The 22016-nt window shown below is 32.1% G+C and overlaps 3 protein-coding genes across 3 annotated transcripts; all 3 read left to right on the top strand.

The window, feature by feature from the left end:
- The first annotated feature begins 5520 nt into the window (after positions 1-5520).
- LOC131594302 (uncharacterized) lies at positions 5521-10105 on the top strand. The gene is made up of 6 exons (XM_058866396.1): positions 5521-5732; positions 5860-5992; positions 7685-7788; positions 8015-8159; positions 8241-8381; positions 8596-10105. Exons 1-6 carry the CDS (start codon positions 5692-5694, stop codon positions 9943-9945), a joined length of 1914 nt encoding a protein of 637 aa, XP_058722379.1. The 5' UTR covers positions 5521-5691; the 3' UTR covers positions 9946-10105.
- Positions 10106-14449: 4344 nt separating this feature from the next.
- Positions 14450-16074, top strand: LOC131598701 (rRNA-processing protein fcf2-like). Its single transcript, XM_058871287.1, has 6 exons — positions 14450-14577; positions 14671-14908; positions 14992-15052; positions 15479-15556; positions 15654-15769; positions 15904-16074. Exons 2-6 carry the CDS (start codon positions 14673-14675, stop codon positions 16013-16015), a joined length of 603 nt encoding a protein of 200 aa, XP_058727270.1. The 5' UTR covers positions 14450-14577; positions 14671-14672; the 3' UTR covers positions 16016-16074.
- A 4521-nt stretch (positions 16075-20595) lies between these two features.
- Positions 20596-21590, top strand: LOC131598702 (uncharacterized). The gene has a single exon (XM_058871288.1). It carries the CDS (start codon positions 20632-20634, stop codon positions 21487-21489), a length of 858 nt encoding a protein of 285 aa, XP_058727271.1. The 5' UTR covers positions 20596-20631; the 3' UTR covers positions 21490-21590.
- Positions 21591-22016: the final 426 nt, after the last annotated feature.

Here is a 22016-nt window from a genome sequence, read left to right on the forward strand (position 1 = left end):
TATTATAATTACTATTGTGAGCTTTCACAATTCAACTCACCTAAATTTTATAAAATAAAAAATAATAATTAAAGCCCGAGACTAAAGTTTAAAAAAAAATGCTAACACCAAGTTAACAATACAAAACTACTACAAAAATAAATAAAGTATAAGACTCAAGCCAAAGAACTCAAGCAATTTGATAGAATTTAAAATAGGATTTAGATCCTCAGCAGTGGCTGACTGTTCAGCTCGCATTTTGACCGTTAAAATACTCTTCAATGCATGTGGTAATACAATCAAATGGTTAATATTTAGTCGGGGTCGGTTAAGGGTCAAGCCACCAAGACTACGGTTTTAGACCTCAAAAATTTGAGCTTAAAAAAGGTCTTAAATTTTTTTATTTACTTATAAAAATATAATGACACATTAGTCACATATATAATTATAGTTGAGTTGCTAAAATTTAGGTCTTTTTTCCTTTTAATCTTGAGTTTAACTCTTAGCAATCACAAAATTATAATTCAAAAATATATTTTATAGATTTCATTTTAAAATTTGTTTTAGGTCTCTAAACAAATAGTATCGGATATTAGTGTTGATTGAGCAGCATGACACAAACAACACTAGAGGATATGTATTCAAAATATTACTCATGTCTAACTCCATGTTGAAAAAAGTGTGCATTTTGAGCTTTCCACATATGCCACATATAAGTAATCCAAAATAGTGAGCATGCTGCAACACCGGCCAAAAGGGATCACTCCATAAAAAAATGTAGAGTGTGTGCGTGTGTGTGGTCTAGCGGTGAAACGCTTGGGACTTAAGAGTGTGTTCCTCTCAAGATCCCAGGTTCGAATCCTGCTAGATACAAATTGTTTATTACATGTAAGATTATTATTTATGGCAAGTATGTTTTGCACACAAAGAGAGACCCTTAACAATACAATATTCCTTCGATACAAGATCTCTTTTAAATCATCTACTCTTCACTTGTGCTTGTGCTAGGGGCTTACCACGACTAATTCAAAAAATTAAACTTTTTATTTTGATCATCTACCATAAGTATAAATGGTATGAGAAAATTCAAAGATTGAGCATTAGAAGCCGTCTGAGTTGATGCAGCCGCTGAATATTCCTGAGTGAAAGATTGACTAAGTCCGCTCATTTTATTCCAATAAAGACCAGTTACCCGTTGCAGAAGTTGGCTGAAATTTATATTTAGCAGATAGTCAAGTTGCATGTATTCCTTCAAGTATTGTATCAGATAGAGATATGAGGTTCCCGTCAACCCATGTCAACAATTCTCAACACTTCACAAATTCAACAATTAAATTCGAAATAATTTGAAAATATTTAATTAAATAATTAATTAAATACCAGGTGTTACAAACATCATCAGGTACAAACTTACATGCACCAACGTTTATCTGTGTACCAGCCAAATGATGTTTCAGTCGGTACACTCCTCAGATTACTTCCTTTGAATAGTAATTGCATTTTATTTTCCGTGTTCCCCCATCAACAGAGACACCATGCTTCCAAGCAATACCAGTTATGCTTTCAGAAGCATTTTTTGAACTTTTGGTGGTGCATATGAGAATGCACAAACTGAAATTGAAGACATTGAAAAAAGTGTGGTAGGAACCATAGAATAGAATAGAATTTAAGATGAGAATAAATCGTAAGATTGATAAGAGATGAGAAGAAATGGTAACATTTATAGAAGGGATTGAATAGAATAAATGATATAATTCAGTCATTGAATGTGTTGATATTTTTCATATTGAAAACCCTAAAGCTCCCAAAAAATTCAGCCAAGGATAAAGGAACAAATACTGATTTTAAATGCTGAAAACAATCAAAGTTTAAGGAGAAATGAGTCACCTTCATGCTGGATTGAGTCGGGTCGAACCAGGTCAAAATATATTAAAGTGTGTCGAAATGGGTCTAAGCGGGTCGCAACAGATACCCGCTTCCACGATGATACGCTCTAGACAGCGTCGCCATTTCTAAAAATCTTAGTTGTGCGCTCCCGCGGACAGGTCGGTGAAGCTCGCAAGATCTTAAGATCTCACGATCTTAATCTAGATCTTAACAATCACTGATCGAGAAATGGAATAGAATTTATAATCTACTAAAATTCACATACTATAGAAAACATGCACAATTTTAAAACATGTATTAATATAAGAAAAATACAATTTGAATCTTTGAGTAGTCTTCTTTCATATTACATTATTTTATTTTTTCATGTATTTTTCTTTTATTAAGCCAAACAAAGGGTACAAACTTTTACTTCGGGGCAACTCTTTTTCCACTTCTGCTTATATTTACTATGTTTCACTTTCAAAAAAGAAGAAAGTGTGTTGAACAACACTTATCTTACCAAATTTCTTTTCTATTTTTCATTGTTTAAATTTTGAAAGTCAAACTACCTTGTCTAGTTGTATAAAAAAAAAATCATATTCTCTAATCACAATTAAAATAATTATGATATTGAACTTAATAGGATCATGGATATCACAAAATTGGTCGGCTGGTATCTTTCTAAACACGTATTCATGACACAATATATTTTGGACATAAACTTTCTAATAAGCTGCTAGGCATATTGTTGAAAGAAAAATCAATTTTTTTAATAAATAATTTATTCAAGAAAATGAAATTTGAATTTATGATTATAATTATCGTTGAGTATAAAAAAAATTGTTTTTTTTTATAAGCGTAAAAAAAAATTGTAATTCATGTTCATTAATGTTTGACACGTTATAAATCGGGATTTAAATTAATATATGTCTTTTAAAAACTGATTAGAATCTGTCAAAAAAAAAAAAAAAACTGATTAGAATATTTTTCGTAAAACTATTAAAAATTAACTTAAACAATTTTTTTTTGTTTTGAAGAATATATTACCGAAATTTACACATTTTTTTAGTATAATGAAAATTAAGGCGAATTGAATTTTGAATACCAATGATCAATTTATCAAAAGTATCAAATTACATAAACAGATAATGCTTAAAATTGACGTATTTATTATATTTTATTCTATTTTTTTAGATTCATTAATTTAAAGGTTTGACTGATAATTTTGCAGACATACTTTTGTGACTTGCAATTCCCATCATTTTAATTTGCACTTAATTTTGATTTTGATTTGAAACATTTTCAAAATTTGATGATTTAGTTTTATACTTGATCTCTACTTGAATAGTATTGTGGATAGTGATTAATGTATAAAAAACTTAAAATGTAAAAAAACTTCATATTTATAATTAGTTCTATTAATTTTTCATCTATTTTTATTTTTCATAAGCCAAAACAAAGTATAAATTTTCTTACTTAGTTGCCACTCTTTTCCATTTTTATTTATATTTATTACATCTCACCTTTTCTCTCAAAAAAGAAAGTGTGATGAACATATTTTTCTTACCAAAAATTTATAGCTATTTTCTTATTGATAACTCTTTCAAAGGTCAAACTACCTAGGCTAATTGTATAATAAAATCACTATGTCTAATCACAATTAAAATAATTATGATGTTGAAGAGTGTTTCTACCTATCGAAGCAAAGTCTTTTCTTTTTTTACAATAGATTATTAATTGGTTATTGTATTTGTAACAACTCGTTGAATTCTTGGTCTTCTGCATAAAAGGATCATGGGTAAGACAAACTTGGTCGGCTCGTATCTTTCTAGACACAGATTTATGTTAGGTCCGTTTTGTTTCAATTTAATCAACAAGCTCTGATCAACATAGTAAATCGATAGAGACAACTCGTTTGTCAAGTTTTATTTAATTATAAAACAAATTTAATTGTCTTTTCTTCAATATCTCGTATGTAAATACCTAATTATTTTTTATTTAATCACAACTGTTTTAAATATTTTTCTTTTATGAGGGAGGAAAAAAATATCCATTTTTAGGCAAAGTCTCACTGTCTATGAAACATGTTTCATTACATCATTTATGTAATTTGATGATTTTCATCATACTTAAATTCAATGCATAATTAATCCAGACAAGGATGTTGAGTATAGATAAAAACATTTCCATCAAAGGCACTATAACTATTTTTATAATTTATTACATTTGAAACCAAAATTGGTTGGTAATCGATCAAGCAAAAACAGTACCTGAAACTGTCAAAATGAACCAAAAATAGAATGACCATTTATTATGAAAATGAATTATTTTTTCATTTTGTTATCTAATAAGTTATTAGTAAGATAATCATATCATTGATCAAGCAAATATCCCACCTCAATTTTGTCTTGATTCTATTATTAAAAGACACCCTTACAAAGTATTAACGTTAATACGTGTACATCAAAATGTGACACCAAATATGAAAATAACTGATGGAAAAAGACAAATACTTAAAAATTATGCTATTTTGTCTAATGGTGTACACCACCAAAACATTCCAATATGATTGAAAATACAAACATTAATGGAACAAATTAAGTACATCATGCTATTAAAGTTTGACAGTGTCAGAAAATTAATTTCTTACCAATATAAAGAAGATAATGTTGAGATAAAATAAAACTATATAATAAAATGGAACTGGAAAATTAAATACAATCTATCGGTTCGCTTACGGTCTCTATTTAATTTGATTTCAGTTTTGGTTCGATTCTATAATCATTTGTACAATATGATTTGATTCACTAATTAAATATAATAATTTGATTATTTTAAATTCAGTTCGGTTCAGTTCGATAGTTTGGTTCAATTCACGATTTATATTAACAACCCTAATTGTTACAACCACATTTCACGAATCTGTTTAACATAAGTTATTAAAATATTTTTATTATAATTTGTTTTATTTTTCATTATTATATAATATTAATTAGATACATAATAAAAAATTATAATTAATATTACATTTAAAATTGAAAATAATTTTTATTAAAAAATGAAAATAGAATTTACTATAAACTTATTTTTTAAAGTTGTATTTTTACAAAAAAAGAAAAGTATTTCACAATAATGAGTGTACAATTATTCTTATTTGGTAACATCTTTCTGAAATATCTTTTACTCCAAGGAATTATTATACAAAAGTGAGATTTGATTTTTTTTTTAAAAAAAATTGAATAACTTTTAAACAGAAATTTTATTACCTTAATTTTTATTTTTGGAAAATAAAACTAAAGTAGTATGTTAAATTAACTAGTTTCTATTAATTAGTCAAAATTAAAATGAATGTCATTAATTTCATTTATAATTATATTATTTTAATGAAAACTATACAATAATAACAATTTTAACACAGAAACAAAAGTGTTATTAATATTAACCCATCGTTAATTGGTTTAGTGGTAGTTGACGCTGAATTTGGTAGGGAGAACACGTTTTGATCCCCCACAATTGTGATCAGAAGAAGACTGAAACCATTTGATGTCAGCACTGACCCTAACTATACGGTGGTGATAAAAAAAGTGTTATTAATATTTCCATGAAGGCCATTTTAGTAATTGAAGTAACATTAAAAAAATATAAAAGTAGTCTTTATTTTACTCCTTTTTCTTTTTCTTTTCCAGTTCTTCGTCAACTTCCACTACATAGAGAGAGCTCTGTGTTATTTTATTATTCTTCCGAAGCAAAAACCGAACATGCCGAATCTTTCGTTCTGAGCTTCCGAGTTGAATCGTTCACTGAGTCTAACTACCGAGTTTGACGCTGCACCGATCTTCCAGTATGTTCGACGGCTTGCTCGGCCGTGGATTCGCCGCGAAATGGTTCGGTGTTTCGATTTGTTGTTTTTGTGATTTTTTGCATGTTTGATTTAGGTTTTGGTAGAGAAGAATTGGAAGAGTTTATGGAAATGTAGTTATGATGCGGTTTTTGATTTTGTTTTTTGTTCAGTAAATCGTTGATGAAATTGACGAAGAATCGGATCGATGTGGTAAGGAGGAAGAGGAAAGCGACGGAGAAGTTTCTCAAGAAAGATATTGCTGATCTGTTGGCGAATGGATTGGATGTTAATGCTTATGGAAGGGTAATTGCTTCTTGTTTTTGGTTTTGTTGTTGTTGTTGTCGTTTCAATTTATGGATTCAGTTATGTGAGATTATTATCTGAAAGCGATCAATATAGGTTTTCGGAGTTTTGGTTTTGCTTGTTTCAACTGGTAGTCAAATGTAGAACGGATTCTGAATTTTGATGATGATTTGGTGATTCAAGACTTTTTGCATGTTTGGTTTCTTAGTTGGAGCATTTAGAATTGATACCGGATGTATAAATTCGATTTTGACATGCTTTGTTGTTTCGAGTAGAATTGATTCGGCTTTTCAGAATTGATTCTACTTGAAGTCAAGATTTATGTAGCTTTTGAGTATAAACGTGATTTTTACACTGAAATTTCAACTCACTTTTGTAAGAATTTATTCAAACATAAATCACTTTACCTTCAACTCACTTTTAGGCATAATCAATTTTACAAAATCAATTCACTAATAATCAAATTTTTCACTGCAGGATAAAACACACACTTTGTTTTTATTCGGCTTATAACTAGGAATCAGATTTAACTTGAGTGAAATGGGAGCAGTTTTTTTTTTCCACTGTTTTTTTTGTTTAAATCGATCAATATAGTTATGCTGAGTCTTGGTCTAGCTTGACTCTACTGCTAGTCAAAGAATGTAGAACAGATTCTGAATTTTGATGATGATTTGGTGATTCAAGACTTTGTTTTTATTAGGTTTATAACTAGGAATAGGATGGAACTTGGGTGAGATGGGAGTAGTTTTTTTTCCAATGTGTTTTTTCTGTTTAAATCGATAGATATAGTTATGTTGAGTCTTGGTCTTGCTTGATTCTACTGCTAGTCAAAGAATGTAGAATGGATTCTAAATTTTGACAATGTTTTTTGCAATTTGAGACCAGTGTTGTCGATGGTGGATGGAGGAGGTCCATAGTGGAGAGCCAAAATCACGCCATACTGACTACTTTGCAGCGCCATTATAGCAGATTATGGCCAAAAAACCCGCAATATTGACCAATATTAACCATTACGGCGAGCCCAAAAACCACATGTATATCCACCATTGCGCCGCCATGGCGGATATTTGATAACCCTGTTTGAGACTAGTTTTATTCGGTTTATAATTAGGAACTTGAGTGACATAAGAATTTTTTTCCCACTGTGTTTTTTTCTATTCAAATCAGTTGAAATAGTTATGCTGAGTCTTGGTCTTGCTTGATTCTACTGATAATCAAATAATGTGGAATGGATTCTGAATTTTGATGATGGTTTGGCGATTTGAGACTTTGTTTTCGGTTTCTAATTAGAAATAGAATGGAGTTTGAGTCAGATGAGAACTGTGTTTTCCACTGTCTATTTTGATATAGTTATGCTGAGTTTTTTTGCCTCGTTTGATTCTACTAATCATCAAAGAATGTAGAGTGGATTCTGAATTCTGATGATGTTTTGGCGATTTGAGACTTTGTTTAATTTGGTTTATAATTAAAAATAGAATGGAAACTGAGTGAGATGAGAACTGTGTATTCCATTGTGTTTTTTCTTATTAATTTATTGGAAATTTGAATATCTTATCTGCTGTAATTGCTTATTTTGAATTGATAATGACCTTAGAACTTATGATAATTTTAAACTTGGCAATAATTATTGTGTTTGAAACACACTATTTTCTTAATTTAACTCTTACCTTTATTCATGAGATGGTTTTACAGGCTGAAGGGCTCATTGCTGAGTTGACATTGACATCTTGTTATGATTTTGTTGAGTGGTCCTGTGATTTTGTGTTGAAGCACCTCTCAGTGCTGCAGAAACTGAGGTATAAATCTATTGTAATGGTTATGATTTAGATGTGGATGCAATATTTTTGTTTCTCATGGGTGTTTTTTCATTTGAATCATGACTGATAATTGATAAAAGCAACATGCCAGGCTTTATGTGTCTATTTTAGTTGCTCGGGCATGAAAGTAGATTTTATTTTTAGGTTTAAATTTATGGAGCATGAAAATGAGTAATGACTAATGAACGTTTCAAATCTTTTACAGTGGATGCCCCGAGGAATGCAGGGAAGCTATAGCGTCTCTGATTGTTGCTGCTGCTAGATTTTCTGATCTACCAGAGTTACGCGACCTTCGGCAAATATTTCAAGAGAGATATGGAAACTCCCTAGAATGTTATGTCAATCAGGAGGTCACTCTCAGTTTTTTTATATCATTACAATTATAAACATTTATGACTTATTGAACTGACTATTAAATTGCTAATTGTCAGTTTGCTGCAAGCTTGAATCCAAAGTCTTTTACCTTGGAGCAGAAGGTTCGCTTGGTGCAAGATATTTCTTCAGAATTTTCAATACAGTGGGACTCCAAAGCTTTTGAACTGAGGATGTCAAAATCCTCTGCTTTCGCACAGGTGTTCTCCTCGACCTCTTACAATTTTCTTTGTTTTGTTTGTCAATTTTAAAATTTTTCCAATTCTTGATGCAGTTAACGTTTTTCCCCATTATTGACATAACTACTTTCTTCCTGAGATTTTTATTTTCAGTTGGGAGATTGTTTTAACAAATGCTTATATGTCTGTGTACAAGCCAATATACCTTAACAATAAAATACATTTGCTTGTGCAGGGCCACAATACTTACAAGCCTGACCATTCAGTTGGTCATAATAAACCTTTACAAGGTAAGGATGAGGTTTTGTTAGCGAAAAGTCCCGACTATTCTAACAAGGGACACAAATTTCGGAATGACAAGGAAGCCACCTCTTCAAAAGGAGATGAAAATTATCTTCATCCCAAATCTAAGCCTGCTGAAAAAGGATTCAAGCCTACAAGTAAGTATGATGAAGTCAGTCTGCCGAGGGATAGCCATGGCAATCCGTTACTTGGAAGAGAAGAGCTTACTTCTCCTAAAGGTGGTTACTGGAAAGAAGGTAGTATGCTAAAACCAATAGGTTCTTCTTCTCAGGATAAGAGAGTACAACAATTCGAAGATGGTTCTGATTTACATGATAGAAGGGGGAATGCCGTTCGTGTGAGAGAAAGCCAGGATTCAGCCACTGCTAGGAAATCTCCAAGTCATGCAGGATTTCATTCCAAGAACAATTTGAATGAGCCATTTGCTGTTAATCATGGTGGCCTACCTGATCCTGATATCTCTCAGCGAAAGGTTCAAAAGGATGAAACTCCTAGGGTAAAACCATACTACAGTAATGCCATCCCACCACCTTACGTAAAGCCTAATTCTAAACTCAAGACCAACACACAAAGAACTGAGTTAGTATCTCCACATTTTGAGAATGACGACATCTCTACAAATCCTTCAATACATCAAAAACCGGATGCTGCTTCTACGACAGAGAGAATCCGATCTGATTTGGATAATTCTGAACAAGATTTGCAGGCCACTAGAAATGCACAACAGAGTAAACAGGGCTTTGAGAAAGAACTCCATGATCATGAATATGCTAAAGAATTTCCTGTTTTAAAACCAAAATCTGTGAGGCGTAAGCACTCAAAATCACGGTCTACACACAATGATGCTACAAAGGAAGATTCTGAAGTTGCGAATAAATCAAGGAGCAGGAGACGAGACGAGTCAAGACGTGGCTTACAAATTTTATTTGATGATGAGCAACATAAAAAAGATGAAGAGGAAAGGGTAATAGATAGATTACTGATGCACTATAGCAAAAAGCCATCATCCATTGCTGGGCCTGAGAAAGCAAGAAGAAGGTCTAGAAGTCGCCATGCACACCAAATGGATGATGGACCTGATAAGACACCGGAGACGGTCCCTCGAGCACCTCGATCAGTTTCCCTTCCTCATGAACAATCACAAGAGATGGAAGTCAAGAAAGTGTTTACTCGAGCTGCTTCGTTTCAGCCGGATAAATCAAAAGAAGCTCGACATGTGCATCCCAATTTACCTGAGTATGATGATTTAGCTGCTAGGCTTGCATCCTTGAGAGGAACATAAGAGAGCGAAATAGTATACATGAATGAGAATACTCTTCTCTTATCAACATAGTCATGTAATTACCGTGTTTTACTATGATGTACCGATAGGGTATTGATGAAAAAGATTGCATGGTATGAGGGTATTGATGAAAAGATTGCATGGTATGATGCTTTGTTAATTTGATTACAATTTGATGACTACTCCATAGCTGTAGTATTATTAATCATCCATGGCTATGCCTGTGTTGGTGGTGTGCAATTGTTAAGTCACTATTTTTACTAATGGTGGCAATGTAGTATATCAATTCATATTTTTTTAAACCTTGTATGATTGTAAAAGTATTCTCAACAGTAATTGACGATGTTTCAAATTTCTACTTGTTTAGTATAAACGTAGTTGAGACTTGAAATAGATGTTCCAATGTGTTGAAGTTCTTGAAGTTTTAACTCAAGTATTACCGATGTTGATGTTGATGTTGATGTTGAAGTTGAAGTAGTTTAAATTAACTGAAAAACAGAAGTGAAATTAAATGTCGGAAACTTGTGAAAAGATTTTCGAAATTTATCCACTGCTTATTATTTGTGCATGAAGTTAAGTTTTCTTGTGTTAATTTATTTATCGGATTACTAAGTTTTTTAAATTGTGTATCGAATAACTTTTTTTTTAAAAGACAACTTGAACATTTTTAGAAATTTATCCTCGACTAATTTGTGGGTAAATTTCTATTTTTAAATTTATTTCAGTGTATAAGTTTATTCATTGAGACATAAACTTACACGTTATAAATAAGTTTTCGCAAATCTTTTTTTTTTTACAAATTTTTTTAAATATACTCATTCTTGCTCGAAATATGTTGCCAACCAACTAAGAATAAAGATTATTGTCTTTGAATCTATGTTCCAACACTATGATGTTGCGTCTAATGATGTATGTATCTCATTATGTTGATTTTGGATCATTTGGTTCACAGAGTCCCAATCTTTATACAAATCACTCTTACTATTTCTCAACCAATTCTTTAGTTTAACATGGTCAGACTCAACTCGATTAGTTGTTGTATTTCCAAGGTGTCTAACCTGATCGGTCCAAGCACAAACAATCTTTTTCTTCACCTGGTCCAAAATGGTACTTTCAACATATTTCAACAAATCTAAACATTTCTCACAAATCTTCCTGAAATGTATAACAACATCGACATATAACTCCTTTGTAGAAGAATTTATTATAACATTCCATGCATCCATTTCTCTTCCACTATTACGCCCGCTGGGACCATTTTTCTTTCTTTTCCCTTTATATGTTTCGTCCCTACCGAATGTTTAACCTGACTTCTCACATTCTTTATCATGTGATACCTACAAAGTAATGTGTAAGATGTAGGAAAGTCCTTTGCAATTGAATTCATCAAAGCGGTATCTTGATCGATGATAATTACTTTCAGAATGTCTTCTTTGTCCTTCAACATTTTCTAACACAACTCTAAAGCCCAAATAACATTTTCCTCTTTTTTGCTCTCTAGAAATGCAAAACCGGCAGAATAAGTCTTTACAGTAGAGGTAGCACCAACAATTTCCAAAAGTGGAAGCCTGTACTTGTTGGTTTTATACATTGAATCAACGATGAGCACAATAGGAAACGTGTTGAACAACTTGATGGAATCAGGATGAGTCCAAAATATATTTCTAATGGTTACTCCATCCTTTCACATTCAGGACCTAGATACATAACTACTAAGGCCCCGAATATTGTAGACTTGCGTGATATTAGAGATATTTGTGGATTTTTTACGCTTCAAAGTTGCAAGTATTTTTTCGGTTGCATCATATTCAATGTCATATTTCAAACGATTTTCTTCTCTTCCGGCATGAGGCAACATGCAATTGGATGCCGAACTAACTTTTCACACATGTCATGGTTATGTAAACCACATATCACATTAAATCTCCATTTGTTATTTGACAAAACATAACCACGTAATTTAAGGGGACCCTCACAATTTCTTGAACTGATGTCTTTTCGTTTGAATTTTTGGAGAGGAGATCTATACTTCCCACTTATTTCGCATGCCATTGTCACAAAATGCAACTTATATCCCAACCATTATCAGACCTTCCGATTACAACACTAAACCCCAATTTGGATGCCTCTGTACGAATCCTTTAAAACATATGATCACAAAATTTAAACTCTTGTCCATTTGTAAATTGGTTGCCAACATCTGCCTCTTCACATCAACACGTTTGGCATTTGGGGACACAATAAATTTTGAAAAAACATCAGGGTGCACCATATCTAATGCAAACAATAACATAAAATGGAACAAAAACAGCTGGAAATGAAAACATATACGAGGAAAATGAAAACAGACAGACTCCATAAATGCATTTCCGGAGGAATTCATACAAAATTTGGAACTACATTTTCGGATGCAACGTAAGTTTTTCAGCTACAAAACAAGATTAATGTAGACAATAAGGAGTGAAATAAATGATATTTATCATAAATTTCAGTTTCTTTTGCTCCTTTTGATGTGATAAAACACATGAATAAAGTTTTGGAGTAAAAATTTTGATAAAGAATGAAAGATTTTGGATAAACATAAGTATGGAGTTTGATCATGCAGGGTGCTATTTTATTTAAAAATCACGTTTGATATTTCTGAAAATAACTAACATGTATAGGTAGCAGATTTTCAAATTCCCACTTTAAAACTCCAAAAATGCACTTTCGAAAAAGCCACAAGGATAGGGATGACAACGGGTCGGGTGCGGGTTTCACACTACCCAAACCCGCACCCGCCATCGACACCCAAACCCAAACACTGTTTGGGTGGCAAAATAACACCCATACCCGTTGGTTTCGGGTTTTTTCACCCAAACCCGAACCCGCAAAAAAATACAGAAAATACATTTTTCCTAAAACTCTCCACAATATATATATATATATATATATATATATATATATATATATATATATATATATATATATATATATATATATATATATATATATATATAACGTATCAAATGAGAACTTTGGCTATAATGAGAACTGAAAACTTTTAATAACAACAATTGGATTTGAATTAATGGCTCAGATTTACCTCATATCTTAAAATATTTAATTAATATTTAAGTTAAAAAGATATTTATGTAATATATATTTAATTAATGGCTCAGATTCCATATAGGCAAATGCAACAACAAATGTTAACTTAGTTGATGTCATACCAACTATTTCAAACAACGGTTACCTGTACTTGTTTGTCTTGTATGTGCAGTCCATAATCAATACAATAGAAAACATATTCAACAGCTTCACTGATTCCGGATGAGCCCAAAAAATATTTCTCACAACTTCTGACTCATCTGTTTTCCTACTCCAGTAAACATAACCTGATTCTTCAACCAACTTGAACAATTGTTCCATTTCCGTTCTGGGACCCCTTATGTCTTTTTGTATCTTACTCTTATGTTTGTATATTTGCGTGATCCTAGTGATATTCTCCGGGTCACGCTCTTGCAATGACTATAATATGTGTCTTGGTGGAACATGGCGTTTTGTCAAATAAATAATATGTTGCTGATCATCTGTATTTAGTCGACTTACAAAAGCATAACCTTCAAATCTATCAGGTAAGCCATGGTTGTGTACTCCACATTTTACATCGATCTTCCATCCAGAACCATCTTTCGACGGTGTTAACCTAATTTTGAAAGGACAACCACATCTCTTACTAGCACTTTGGGTTTCGTTATTTATTTATTTTGTATTTTCCACCTTTATCACAACCAAATATTAATTTGTCACTTCTTTCTCTCTTGCCTGTTTTGGTATCTGCACGAGTTATTATAACTGTCACTTTTTTCCTGATTCCAACCTCCCTATTCCAGCTTATCGCCTCTTCTATTGTAGCAAATTTTTAACCACTTACAAAAGCATATGTTGTATTCACGCATTTCTGATTTAAATCGCATTTCATTAAAGCAGGATCCACACCTAGCAATTAAAATTAAATAAACTTAATAATTAATAAAAAAAATTTAAAAAAAAAACGAACCAGAATACCCATAGATGGATTATCCAGTTGGTAAAATGTAAGAACTGGAACACGCGCGAACGGGTTATTCGGTTGGCAATACGTGAACCAGATATCAGGCAATTGCGTTATCCGGTTTTGAATATTTTACGGATCTGAATTCTGCATGCTATGTTATCCGGTCGGCTTACGTATCAGTTTCAAGTTGCTTAGATGTACCGTACAAACAGTAAATTAAAAAAAATAAAAAGTAAAAACTAAAAGTAAAAATAGAAAAGACAAAATTGGATTTTTTTTTTTTTAAAATTGTAGTGGTATAGGAATAATTGTTAGGGTTACAAGGTATAATTTTCTGATTAAGAGGATCCGCATCCATGAGATTCTATGCCTAAGCCCAATTCACTCCCACTTTCAAAGAGGCCCATAATAATTAACTAAGATAAAACAATGATTTAAAAATTAAAACCCTAAATTCCAAAAATAACTGAATCCTATAGCAATACAAACTCAGTAGCTCCATCAAAACAACAAACTGGAATCACACTGATCTCAACTTGCCGGAAAACAAAAAGGTAGCCGGAAACACTAACGGAGTTGGTTGTCATCGGAAGGTAGAACGCAATAAACTATTAAAATTCACCTCTCTCAATGCATAAGCTAATTTAAATTGATGTTAAATCATTTGCATTACTTGATTGATTCAGGAATGTCAGAGAAAAAGCCGGTGGTTGGCCTCTCATGGCAACCGAAGTTGCCTTTTACTTCTCTGTCAAAGGCTACAAATGATCAATCTCATGGCCAATTTCAAGCCAAGGGACCTAATAGCACTATTTGGAAACCAAATTCAGAATTGGTTAGTGGACTATTGGTTCCTCCCAATGATCCCAGAAAATTAAATAAGTTATTGAGACAGCAAGTTAAAGATACTGCTGGAAAAAGATGGTATGATCTAAAGTATCTGTGTGTATTTTTACGTTAGAAATTATAATGGAGGAGTTATCTAATTATATTTAAATCTTTACCAGGTTTGACATGCCTGCTCAAACCATGACCCCTGAGCTGCAGAGAGATCTTAAGTTACTAAAGGTGATTGAGTTTTCGACATTATGTTCTAATTAATCTCTCATATCGATTATAGTGGTTACTGTTGCCTTATAATTATCTTTTTAAAGTAATGGTTTCATGCTTCTTGCCGGTGATCTAAATTTATATGTTTGTTAAGAGTATCGAACTATTGATGGCAATCATCAAATTGAAGCCTTCTGGCAACTTTCCTTATACCGAGAGTTTAGGGCAAAATGTTAAAACCATACTTCATCAGTTTACTTCAATAACATTTTGAAATAATTGTATGACATTTATGCGATATTAGCTAACATGGATATCAATGCATCCGTCAATTTGTCTTGAGCTATCTATTTTTATTGTGTACACCATACAAATTTTTATGACTTTATTTGTGGAAATATGATACTTACACTTTAATTTGTATACATTGGTTGATGGTCACAGTTGAGGGATGTCATTGATCCAAAACGGCACTACAAGAAGGGTGATTCAAAATCAAAGACACTTCCAAAGTACTTTCAGGTAAGTTCAGTGTTGTTGAAACTTGAAAGTCCCATCAAAAATTTATTTATGTGTGATTCATCTTTAACTTTTTATATCGTCGTTTGTATATGATCAGATAGGAACAATTGTAGGTTCCTCGCTGGACTACTTCTCAGGAAGATTAACAAAGAAAGAGAGGAAAGAATCGTTTGCAGATGAGTTGCTTGCTGATCAAAACAATTCAGCTTACAGGTAAGATCGGCATTGGAAAACATATTTTCCCGGTTAAGTTTGAAAGAGCATGCAATGCAGTCTATTACTTGCTTGAATTTGAAAAACATCTCTTTATTGAGCTTAACTTTACTTCATATCAACGTTTTTTGTAGGAAGCGTAAGGTTCAAGAAATCGAAGAGCAGAGGCAACCAGCTGGGAATAAAAAGTGGAAGAACAATGGCCAAAGTACTCGGAAACGGGCAAAAGAAAGAAGGAAGTTCTGAAATTTACAGACTTTTTGGAGTTTATTCAGTTTTGTGCACATGCCAGAAAATTAATGCAATGAAACAGTTTATAATTACTTATAGCAGTTTATAATTACTTATAATTACTTATAGTGTTTACTCCTGTCTCATAAAAGTGTTTCATTTTTACTTTTTCTGTGTTAAGATAGTTGTTTATTTACAATTTCAATATAGCATTTATTATTATTTTTTACAGCTATACCTTTATTTATTAACGTTCATTTTATTTAACTATTTTACTAACTATAATTAATAAGGGTATTCTAAATAAATCATATTAATATTTGTTTAGCTAAAACCAACACATGTAATATATTTTTAAGTACAAGGGAGTAAATAGTTGAACATAATCGAAGTTTACTGGACCAATCTACTCTAAACTGACGGAAGAACAAAGACTTAGATTCACCGAATCCGGTCAACCTAAAGGATCTCACAACTCAACATAGATTAAACTTAAAGCCCTAAAATATCTCATAACTCAACATATCCATGAAATTATTCTTCTCTTAGAAAAAAACTCCTCACATATGAACTCATAAACAAAAGTCAGGTTAAATCTAGCTATTTGCTTAAGTTTCATGCCTCCAACTTCTCCACCTATGATTGTAGCAGAGCTGAAGGCCTTGCTTTCTTAAGTTTTCATCCAACTACTCCGCCTATGATGTTAACAATTTAGAGATAACTTTTGCAACCTTAGGGGTGTTTCCTTAACATAGTGAAAAGTCACAAATGTTTTTAGAATATGGAAATACATCTTCAGACGCGTATTTTTTTACATTCTCTTTAACGTAAATTAATGAGTCACCCTTATTTTACCAAAATTTAATCTGAAGATACGTGTTTGTATTAACATTAGAGTGAGTCTGGAGATGCATTTTCGTAAATCTCCGTAATTCAAAATTCAGTGAATTTTACGGAGATGCATATTCGAACTCATTTTATTCATAAACTCACGCCAGACCCTTCCCTCTTCCTTGTTCATTTGCTGCAAACACTTTCAAACCTCATTTGAGCTTTTTTTGCTGCAAAGTCATTTCAAGTTCTTTTTCAAGATCACTCACTCCATTGTACTTCATTTGTTGCAAAGTCACTCACTTCATTCAAGCTTTTCATCTACAACTCTCATTTGATAAGTTTCTCATTTCTTTTCTTTTTTTTAGCTTCGAATGATATTTTAGGTAACATAGGTCGTTTAAGATACATTAGATAATAATACATTCGAAATAGGTAGCTGTTTTAGACATGCATTCCCATTAAATTGGATTTGAGGGCATTAATGGGGTTTCTGCCAATTACGCAACTCGGAAATGCATCTCCGGATTTTGTCTGAACAGGTTTTAAGGATGTATTTTCAAATTTAGCCTGACTGCATTTTGATGTGATTTTCTAGTTTTATAACAGGTACAAATAGGACAAAATTAGGCTCAGCTGTGTGTTCTAACACACGTCTGTATGACGTGAGAGGGCCAGAGGCAAAATCATGAGGCCACAAGTTGATGCTACCTCGTTTGATGGTTCACGAGGTTGAGGTTCACAACCATTTGCTTATACTTTTCAGAGTCGTCTGTCTCAGACATCTACTTCATGGGGCCACGCGTCCCCTACTTATGAATCCCCTGAAGCCTATGAGGCCAATCAGAAGGAACCCACTACTAATGAATATGCCTTTGTAGCTAGTTATCTAGTGACACAGTCATAATCACGTAGGATTAGCAAGCGCTGAGTCTATAACGAAAACACAATTTGCAAGCGACAGACCTGTCAGATAAAGTTTTGTAATCCACCAAAAGAGAAAATACTTGAATTTTATTATGATCAAAGATAACCTTGACGGTCATACCCAAAGGTGTTTAAGTACAAAAAAGAAACCCTAATGCTAAAAAAATTTAAAAATAGGAATAAAATATAAATTGCTAAAATTGTGGGGAAAGAAATTGCTAAAATTGTGGAAAATAATTAAATGCTATTTTCGGGCCTGAAACGAACTCAGTTGGCATACAAATCACATAGATCGTGAAAAATCCATGAGTTGAACTGGTGAGCTAATTTCATATCCGAAAAAGTAAAATAAGAGTCATTTTGACATCAAACGCATAACTTGCACAAATCCTGCTGAACCTTTTCGACGCACAGTTTCTTCTTCGATACGCGCAACCAGTCTTCATACATCATTCCCTCCACTTTTGAAGAACTCGAACCCGAGTTCTTTTCTTGATGAAGATCCTCATTTGGTTGCAGCTTGCTGCAAGTACCAACAGGAGACCTCTCCTTACGCAGAAACATCATCACGTCTTCTCCCACATTGAAAACCTTAACTTCCCTGCGTTTATCCCGTATAAGAGACAAATTGTTTGGTAGTTCATATGCGGTCAACTCCTTTAAATCTTCTAGGATCCTTAGCATTTCTTCTAAAATTGTTGGTTTCTTCTTGACAACACCCATCACCCCTTTAATAAGTACTGGACAGAAAAATTATGTTTCTTTAACAGCCACACCAAATTCCTTTTCACTCTGTGTCATCACTAAGAAACTAGACTTCTTTACTCTAGGATTCTTATCTAAGTGCAAAACAGGAATCATAACAATTTTTATATATATCCTATGTAAACATTATAACGATATCCCGTCCTCGATAAGTGATAAGTGTCCAGGCCTACCAAGTAAAATATGACTAACATCCATATCAAGAACATCATAAAGTACCTCTTATGTATAATGTTTTTCGATGGAGATAGAAACTCTGCAGGTTAGTGTTACTTTAACTTGGGAGCCTTTGCTTACCCAACCGACGGTGTATGGTTTCTCTTGGGTTTATGTGGACAACTTCAAATAGTCTATCAATTTATGCGAAACCAGATTTCGTGCTTCCACTATCCATAATCATATTATACATCTTGTTCTTGATAGAATAATGTGTTTTAACCAAATTCTTACATTGCCTTTCCTCTTTGGATGCTTATAAAATTTTATACAACACAAAATTTTCCCTCTCATCAGATTCTTTCTCTGCAAATTTAACCCTCGCATATTCATCGTTCTCAACTGTTTGTCATTCTCTTTCCTCTTCTACCCCCTTTTCTTCCGCAACAACGACGACTCTCCTTATTGGACAAACATTTTATCTCATCTGTGATCTCTCATTATAGCAATAACATGTGTCTCTAATGAGTTTAACATATAGGTTACTCTACCTCAACAATAACACAATTTTTTTTATAAAAAAATTTTATTTTTTTCAAAATAAAATAAAATCGATTTTTTTTAAAGCATGTTTTTATAAATGCTACTCCCTCTGTTCCTTTATAATTGTCACTTTTGTGGAAAAAATTTGTTTCTTTTTAAGTGTCACATTTCAAAGTTCAAGAAAGTATTTTTGTTGTTTTGTCAAAATTACCCCTAATTATTATGATAGAAAGAGAAAAAGTTAAATAAAGTGTTAAAAAGTTTAGGGTATTATTGGAAAAAGAATAATCATTAGTTAAAAAGTAACAATAATTATTGGTTGTCTTGGTATGTGGAAAAACTTAAAAAGTGACAATTATAAAGGAACGGAGGCAGTATTGTTAAAAAAATTATGAATAGTTGGGGGCTTCAAGACTCTTCTTAAACTTTAAGAACCTTTAATTTAAAATGCCTATTTACTTTAGGGCTCATTTATTTTTAAAATTTTAGTCCATATATATTTTGAAAGCATTAAAAGTTAAACTCTATACCCCTAAATTGACAACTCTAACTATAAGAAGTCATGTTTTTGTAAGAAAAACACTCGCCTCTACTTGTTTTCCTATAATTGTGCTAATAAATACCTATGACTAGTTCTATAATAAAAACTTCTAACCACTATGCTAATTAATTAAATACAATTATATTCAATAATTTTTTTTTTTGCTTTCGCACCGATTTCCAATCTACATAATAGATCGACTAATTCGGCTCGTACTACGGAGGCACGTGCACTGGCCAAGCGTTGTTTCTGTCAAGAATCGAATTCGGTATTTCCCAAATATCGTCTTTTGCAGAGATTTATTTGTCACTCGAGTCCAAGCGTTTGATTATTATATCCAATAATTTGAATTGACACAATTAGACATTTCGGCCTTAACAATCATAATGTCTTAAATAAACCTCTTATATATAATGTATACTCCTTCCATCTTATATTATAAATAAATTTTATCCATCTTATATTATAAATAAATTTTATGTTTTCGAAATTATTAAATAATTAATGTATTTAAAAAGATAGAATATATCAAGAAGGTAGGAGAAAAACAAGAAGAGTATAAAAAAAGGATAAAATAAAAATTAACAAGGGTGAAAACTAGCAAATTGATTAAAGACAAATCTGACTAAGATGAGAACTTCCAAGCCCTTAAAAGTTCTGAAACAATAGCCTTTACCCTTCCCTAGGACCCTCTACCCTTTTCAAGATTCCCTCTTCCTTTCACAATCACCCCCACAATTTACTTACATTTTCCCGCCAAAGAAAAAACCCTCTCTTTTCTCACCCTACCCCCTATATTACAATTTACTCCTACATTGAGAATGTTAAGAAACAACAAGTAAAAAAAGAAAGATATTGTTCCAAAACTATGAAGGACACATCCAAAGTTATCATTGGAGCAACCTTAGTAATGGTTGTAACCCTTGCTTTTGTCATAGCCCTCATTCTTGTTCTTCTAGCTGAACTCTATTGTTCTCTTTTACTTCATCGCCACAAACTCAAAAACAAAAACACTCATCAAACCTTAACCAACACAAAAACTACCTTAACTAGTGTCTCTTCACCTTCACAATCACATTCACATTCACCACAAAACTCTCCACCTCAACCTCCACAAAACTTTGCCAACTTTTACTCACAAGGTGTTCTCCAACCTCCAAGAAACTTTCTCTTTCCTTGCATGGAGAATATTTCTAAAGAACAACAAATCAAACTTCATCATGTTATCAACATTCAAACTCATGATGAATCATTAGTTTCTTCACCAACACTATCCATGTCACCTTTTCTATCAAGAGCTCCACCACAACAAAAGAACACAACAACCCATCAAAGTAGTAATGTTGGTGAAGTTTCATCATGTCTTGAAGAAAAAAAGGATTTTGTTTACATTTCAAATCCCATTTATGAAAATGAAGAAGGAAAAGAAAGTGGTGTAAAAGAAAATACACCATTTGAGACACCTAATACTTCACCTTCACATTTAGAAAAAAGTGATTCTTCTTCTTCTTGTGATAATGATGATGGTGATATTGTAGCAGCTGAAGTTGATGCTCATACACCACCTTTGACTCCAATGAAGAAGCTAGATGCTGAGGCTTGTTCTGTCTCTCTTAGAGATGTTAGGTCTTTAGGTACTAATGGAAGTGATTCTATGATTTCACATAGTGTTAATGGTTTATCTTCTTCATCTTCTGATTCACCTTCTACTTCTCCTTCATGGTGAATTTTGTTTCATCAATGGCATAGCTATAGATTGATGTAGAATAGCTAGTTTTTGTTTAGTTTAGTTTGCTTTGTTTTATGTGGTAGCACTAGCTAGTTTAGTTTGTGAATAATATTATTAGTTGTGGTTATTAATTAATATTAGTTTAGTGCATTCACATTTGTCTCTTTCAATGTTTAAAAATGAACTATATATTGGTAGGTAATTTTCATTGAGTTTATATTCACAATCTTGCATGTTTTGCATAGATTTTAGATGGTGTTTATCATTTTGTCTACAAATAATAAGAAGATTAAATAGTTGAAGAATATATTGAAGTGATTTTTTGAGTTAAAATGTATGAAAGTTACTAGTTAAGTTGATTTTATAAATAAAAGTAATATTATTTATTAATTATATTTAGTGAAATAGTTAATTAAAGCAAAATATAATAAATAATAAAATATTGAAAAATAAATAGATATTATGTCTATAATTTATTTTGATTAATTAAAAATTTTCCATTTATAAAATAATTTAAAGATTAT

This window comes from Vicia villosa, linkage group LG4, assembly GCF_029867415.1.
Source record: "Vicia villosa cultivar HV-30 ecotype Madison, WI linkage group LG4, Vvil1.0, whole genome shotgun sequence".
Classification (NCBI taxonomy): Eukaryota; Viridiplantae; Streptophyta; class Magnoliopsida; order Fabales; family Fabaceae; genus Vicia; species Vicia villosa.